Source organism: Castanea sativa, chromosome 1 (genome assembly GCF_040712315.1).
Source record: "Castanea sativa cultivar Marrone di Chiusa Pesio chromosome 1, ASM4071231v1".
NCBI classification, from domain to species: domain Eukaryota; kingdom Viridiplantae; phylum Streptophyta; class Magnoliopsida; order Fagales; family Fagaceae; genus Castanea; species Castanea sativa.
In genome coordinates, this window is record NC_134013.1 from 89,561,074 (window position 1) to 89,567,952 (window position 6,879).

Here is a 6,879-nt window from a genome sequence, read left to right on the forward strand (position 1 = left end):
TTGGCTGAAGAGCCAAAAAAGAAGAAAAAAGAAAAAGACCCAGAGAAAAGAAAAGACAAGCAAGCTGTTGCGTAGTCCTTTCGTAGTTTTTGCCTTATTTCTTGCTTAGTCCTTTCGTAGCTTTTGCCTTGTTTTTTACTTTATATATATTTTTCTTACAGATGTAAGGGGCCATATGATTGCCCCGGTTTTGTAACAGACATTTGCTGAGAAATGAATACTTAGCTCTTTTCTTCTGTTTCATATACACGTCTTACTACAATATGCTGTCATTTTTATTTGTCATTTTGTATGTGTCCAGATAAAAACTTACTTGAACTAACAATCATAATTCTACTACGAAGTAGTTCATTACACTTGTGATTTTAAGAACCATGAACAGTTTGACCTGAGCACCATAATTCCACCACTTGACCTTCTTTGACGTTTGAAACGGAAAGTTCGAGGTTCAATATGCTATTGAACAACAAAGCTCAATGATTTGTTTTATGTTAGTGCTTTACATATTTGAGATCTCTCTAGCCGTGATTTTGTTGGACTTACAATTCCTGTGTGATGGTATGCAAGTGATTAATTTTTTTTAGACTTGTGGCCCGAGGAGCCGAACAAGCACTAAGGTCAGTTTAACACTTAGGTTTTTTGCAAGTGATTAATTTCTCTTAGACTTGTGGCCCGAGGAGCCGAACAAGCACTAAGGTCAGTTTAACACTTTGGTTTTTGCAAGTGATTAATTTCTCTTAGACTTGTGGCCCGAGGAGCCGAACAAGCACTAAGGTCAGTTTAACACTTAGGTTTTTGCAAGTGATTAATTTCTCTTAGACTTGTGGCCCGAGGAGCCGAACAAGCACTAAGGTCAGTTTAACACTTTGGTTTTTGCAAGTGATTAATTTCTCTTAGACTTGTGGCCCGAGGAGCCGAACAAGCACTAAGGTCAGTTTAACACTTAGGTTTTTGCAAGTGATTAATTTCTCTTAGACTTGTGGCCCGAGGAGCCGAACAAGCACTAAGGTCAGTTTAACACTTAGTTTTTGCAAGTGATTAATTTCTCTTAGACTTGTGGCCCGAGGAGCCGAACAAGCACTAAGGTCAGTTTAACACTTAGTTTTTGCAAGTGATTAATTTCTCTTAGACTTGTGGCCCGAGGAGCCGAACAAGCACTAAGGTCAGTTTAACACTTAGGTTTTTTCCGATACAGAATTGAAACGAACAGAAACCTCATACAAAAGGAGATTCTTTTCTTAATAATAATATCGTCGTAAGTTATTTACATTCCAAGGGCGAGGAATCACCCTTCCATCCAGATCCTCTAAACGATAAGCCCCTATACCTGCCATTGAGGTAATTCTATATGGGCCTTCCCAGTTAGGACCCAACTTTCCCCAGGCGGGATTCTTTGCTACCCCCACTACCTTTCTTAGTACCAAATCTCCTGGTACCAAGGGCCTGGTCCTAACTCCCTTGTCATATGTCTGCTTGAGCTTCTGCTGATAGTTGCCCATCTTCACATTGGCTATTTCTCTACTTTCCTCAATAGTATTCAAACAATCATTCATCAGATCATGATTGCTCGCTTCGTCATACTGGTCGGACTTTAGGGTGGGAAAACCTGACTCCAATGGTATTATAGCTTCCATCCCATACGTCATTGAAAAGGGAGTCTCGCCTGTTGATCTTCGGGGTGTAGTACGATAAGCCCATAATACATGAGGTAATTCTTCTACCCAGCCTCCTTTAGCGTCATCCAATCGTTTCTTCAAACCTGCCAAGATGACTTTATTTGTTGCTTCGGCCTGTCCATTTCCTTGGGGATAGTACGGCGTGGAATATCCATTTCTTATTCCCATTTCTGCGCAGTACCGCCGGAAAACTTTGCTATCAAATTGAAGACCATTATCAGATATCAAGGTGTGTGGGACCCCGAAGCGAGTTATGATATTTTTCCAGATGAATCTTTTTGCATCCACATCCCTAATGTTGGCTAATGGCTCGGCCTCCACCCATTTCGTGAAGTAATCCGTGCCGACGATGAGCCATCTCCTATTACCTGTTGCCCGAGGAAACGGCCCGACGATATCTAAACCCCACTTAGCAAAGGGCCATGGGCTGGACAACGGATTTAAGTTACCTCCTGGTTGATGTACATTGGGTGCAAACCTTTGACATTGATCACACTTCTTGGCATACTCTTGAGAGGTTCTCTGCATGCTTGGCCACCAATACCCTTGGGTCATGGCTCTATGAGCTAATGATCTTCCTCCAGTGTGGCTTCCACACACACCCTCATGCAATTCTTCCAGCAAAGGTTCCACGGCTTCCGGATGCACGCAAAGGAGGTACGGACCTGCATAGGAACGCCTATAGAGTTTTTTCTCCTCCGATAGCCAGTAACAGGGTGCGCTTCTTCGTATTGTCTCGGCCATCTTTCTATCTTCAGGTAGTATTCCGTGCTGTAAGAAAGCTATAATTGGGTCCATCCAGCTTGGGCCTACATGAATGCTGTGAACCCGTACTGCCGGGATGCTGGTTAAGCTAGAGGACAACAAATCCTCCACCATAACCATACGCGGTAACTTCGATCCCAGTGAAGTGGCTAACATTGCTAATGAATCAGCATGAGAGTTATGTCCCCTTGGGACTTGCTGTACCTTGAAACTGTCAAACAAACCCAACACCGCTTGGACTCGTTTCAGATAGCTTTTCATTCGCTCATCTTTTGCCTCAAACTCTCCATTAACTTGCCCGACCACCAATCGGGAATCACAGAACACCCTCACTACTTTTCCTCCCAAATGTTTAACCATCTGGGAGCCCACTAAGAGAGCCTCGTACTCGGCCTCATTATTAGTTGCTGGGAATCCCAACCTCAATGACTTTTCAATGACTAGTTTCTCGGGGGATATTAACACAACTCCAACCCCGGCTCCCTTTTGATTTGATGCCCCATCCGTGTAGACTTCCCATGGAGTGATGTTTTCCGTTCCAATGGACATTATTGACATCACGGCATCTTCGGGATAAGCCTGTCCGTCCGTGAACTCGGCCACGAAGTCGGCAAGGATTTGCCCTTTGATAGCCGTCCGGGGCATATACTTGATATCATAAGCCCCCAGCTTGGTTCCCCACTTTGCTACACGACCCGTATAATCCGATTTCCGCGTGATAGCTTGTAGAGGCAACTGAGTGAGTACCACCACGGTGTGAGCTTGGAAGTAATGAGGCAATTTCCTTGTTGCGTGCACCACGGCTAGAAGCGCTTTTTCCAGCAGTAGATATCACTGTTCAACTTCTTGCAAGGACTTGCTGACATAGTATATTGGTTTTTGGACCCCGTCATCATTCCGTATTAAGACAAGACTTACGGAGTAATTTGTGACGGCTAGATAAGCATATAGCACTTCTTCCTTCTCTGGCGTTGATAGTATCGGCGGTCTAGATAGATATTGCTTTAAATCCTCAAAAGCCAAATTGCATTCGTTAGACCACTGGAAATCTTTCCACCTGTGCAAAAGGTGATAAAATGGGCGGCACCTGTCTGCCGACCGCGAAATGAACCTGTTCAAGGCTGCAATCATGCCAGCTAACCTCTGCACCTCTTTCGGGCTCCGAGGGGGATGCAATCCTAAGACAGCCTTAATTTGGTCAGGATTAACTTCAATTCTCCGATGAGTAATCATGTACCCCAAAAATTTTCCCGAGCCCACTCCGAAAGAACACTTTGATGCATTCAAGCGTAACTTATACTTTCTTAACACCGAGAAGGTCTCCTGCAAATCTGTCAGATGGTCTTCTGTCTTCTTACTTTTGATTACCATGTCATCGATATAAGCTTCCATGTTACGTCCCAACTGCGCATCGAACATTCTGGTCACCATTCGTTGATAAGTGGACCCTGCATTCTTTAGACCAAAGGGCATTACTCGGTAATGGTAATTACCATTCGGGGCACGAAAAGCCGTCTTCTCCTGATCATTCAGTGACAACGGGATTTGGTGATACCCTTGGAACGCATCCAAGAAGCTCATTCGGGGGTGCCCCACAGTTGCATCCACCAATTGGTCAATTCTAGGAATAGGGAAAGGATCCTTGGGACATGCCCTATTCAGATCTGTAAAGTCAATACAGACTCTCCATTTCCCATTCTTCTTTTTTACTACGACAGTATTGGCCAGCCATTCAGGATAGAAGATCTCCTTGATCGCACCGGCTTGCTTTAGCTTCCCAACCTCCTCTTTAACTGCCTCGGCGTGCTCTTGAGATGCTCGCCGAGGAGGTTGCTGTCTAGGCGTCGCATGAGGGTTAACATTCAAATGGTGGCAGATAACCTCTGGATTAATTCCTGGCACATCATAAGTCGTCCATGCAAAAACATCAATGTTATCTCGCAGGAATTGAATCAACTCTTCTCTTTCCCGTGTCGGCAGCTTGGATCCGACTTGAAAATACTTCTCTTTATCTTCCCCAATAATTACCTTGGTTAGCTTCTCGGCAGACCCTTCATCTTCAACTGGGCCGACTTCCTGAGCAACCTCCTTTAATTGCTATGATGTTTCAGGAACTTCCCCTTCCAACGGACCTCGGCCCGTACGAATAGTGGCAGACATTAGACATTGCCTAGCCACCGTTTGACTGCCATGTAACACCCCCACGCTTCCCCCTGTAGGGTACTTCACCATCACATGTAAAGTTGATGAAACTGCCTCCATTGCATGCAACCACGGTCTGGCCAAAATGGCCGTGTATGGAGAATATGCCATAACAACTATGAAGTTTACCTGTACCTCAGAACCTTCCACCTGCACGGGCAGCTTAATCATTCCTCGTGGGATCACCTGGTTTCCATCAAAACCGACCAAGGGATGGTCGTATTTTTCCAAGTCCTCTTCTTTCAACTTTAATCCATTGAATAGGTCCGGATACATAATCTCGGCACCACTTCCATCATCCACCAAGACTCGTCTTACATCATATCCCCCGATACGAACTGTGACGACCAAGGCATCGTCGTGGGGTTGAAACGTTCCCTCTTTATCCTTATCAGAAAAACCCAAAGTAAGCGTCACCGAGGATCTGAGTCTTTTATTTGTTTGATGATTCTCTTCCACGTCCTCAGTCCCACACTTGTTTTGAACGGACATGATCCGAGAAGGGTTCCCAAAGTCTCCTCTCGGCTGGGTCAAGATGACGTTAATAGTGCCTAAAGATGGTTGAGGGGCCTGACCCCAAAATTTCCGAGTATCTAGTTGTTCCTGGTTCCCATTCGGCTTTGCCAATAAGTGGTTGATCTTCCCGGCCCTAATCAATTGATTTAAATGGTCGCGCAACGTCCTGCACTTCTCCGTGGTATGCCCCTTATCCTGATGGTAATGGCAGTGGAGGTTTTGGTTCCTCAAGGATGCGTCGCCACTCATTTTGTTTGGTGGCCTAAAGTATGGCTCATGCCGAATTTTCTCCAAGATGTGATGCACAGGCTCCTTAAACAGTGAGTTAACTAGAGGAGGCTCGGCGGTCCTCGGATGGCTTGTAAAGTCTCGTTTGGGCCGAATACCTTGAAACCCCCCTTCCCGAAGATCCTTCCTCTCTAGATACCCTTTCACTTTGCCTTTGCTTTGCATCTGATCCTCCTCTACCCGTTTATATTTATCTATCCGGTCCATAAGCTGACGCATATCTATCGCGGCCTTCATTGTCAAAGACTTCCTTAACCCATGCTCCGTGGGAAGACCCACCTTGAAAGTTCTCACGGCTACACTCTCCACATCCCCATCAATTTCATTATACGTTTCCCAGTATCGGTCAGAATAGGTTTTGAGTGTTTCACCGTCCCTCATGGACATAGACAGTAGAGCATCCAAAGGTTTTGGAATCCTTGTACAAGTTATGAACCTTGATCCAAATGCCCTAGTCAATTCCTCAAAAGACCTCAGGGAACCTTCTGCCAAAGCATCAAACCACCTCATAGCCACGGGCCCCAAACTGGAGGGAAAAACTCTACACATCAATGCCTCATTATTCGAATAAACGGCCATCTTCTGACTAAAATGACTAACGTGCTCCACAGGGTCAGTCCTCCCATTATACACAGTAAAGATGGGTTGGGAAAACCTACGAGGTAGCTTTGCCCTGTTTATCCTTGCCACAAAAGGGGATTTGGCAATTTGTCTCAGGGCTTTACCCATTGCATCACTCCCGTCCTCGCGATATATTCCATCAGTATCGGGCATCTTCGTCACTTTCAGCTGCTTTGCCCTAACGCCCGAAGACACACTAGCACGGGTCATACTTTGAGTAGGCTCAAACATTGGGGGATGAATTCCTCCTGGGTTCGCTTCCGAACTATCACTGGAAGAGCTAGCATTATCCTTACGTCTTCGCTTCTTACTATCCACACGCTTGCGTAAGTACGCTATCTCAGATTGCATCTGTCGCAACACATCGTCGCGAGACATATGCCCCTCAGTTAACGATCGTTGCTCAGTCCTATGATCGCCATCATATGCCTTCACCACCCCCGAAGTATGCCCTTTCCCCTTATCACGCTGGAGACTTACAGCTACGTCCCTGCTTCGTGAGCTTACTGATTCTTCCCCTTCCAAATACACCTCCGCCATACACTTCTAAATGGAATATGCTACGCTGTTGTTGTTCCCACAGACGGCGCCAATTGTAAGGACCAAAAGCTCATAAAATCAACTTCTGAACGTTCCTGTTGCTCTATTCACTTAAGAGTCCTCATACAATACATTTGGTAGAGAGAGTTCAACAACAAAAAGCCCCTTACTCGTAATCTCTTGATTCCTATTTATACTATTCTCTATTTTCATCGTAGCCTTACACCTTGCAATCTGCGGTCCTTCTCCCGTGACACTTGTCCGTCGGCAA

At 45.4% G+C, this 6,879-nt stretch overlaps 1 protein-coding gene across 1 annotated transcript; it reads right to left on the reverse strand.

The window, feature by feature from the left end:
* Positions 1-351: 351 nt before the first annotated feature.
* On the reverse strand, positions 352-6,608 carry LOC142636852 (uncharacterized). The gene is made up of 7 exons (XM_075811145.1): positions 6,048-6,608; positions 4,620-5,678; positions 4,121-4,517; positions 3,360-3,649; positions 2,279-3,176; positions 1,269-1,867; positions 352-456 (listed from the first exon to the last, which is right to left on the reverse strand). Exons 1-7 carry the CDS (start codon positions 6,606-6,608, stop codon positions 352-354), a joined length of 3,909 nt encoding a protein of 1,302 aa, XP_075667260.1.
* Positions 6,609-6,879: the final 271 nt, after the last annotated feature.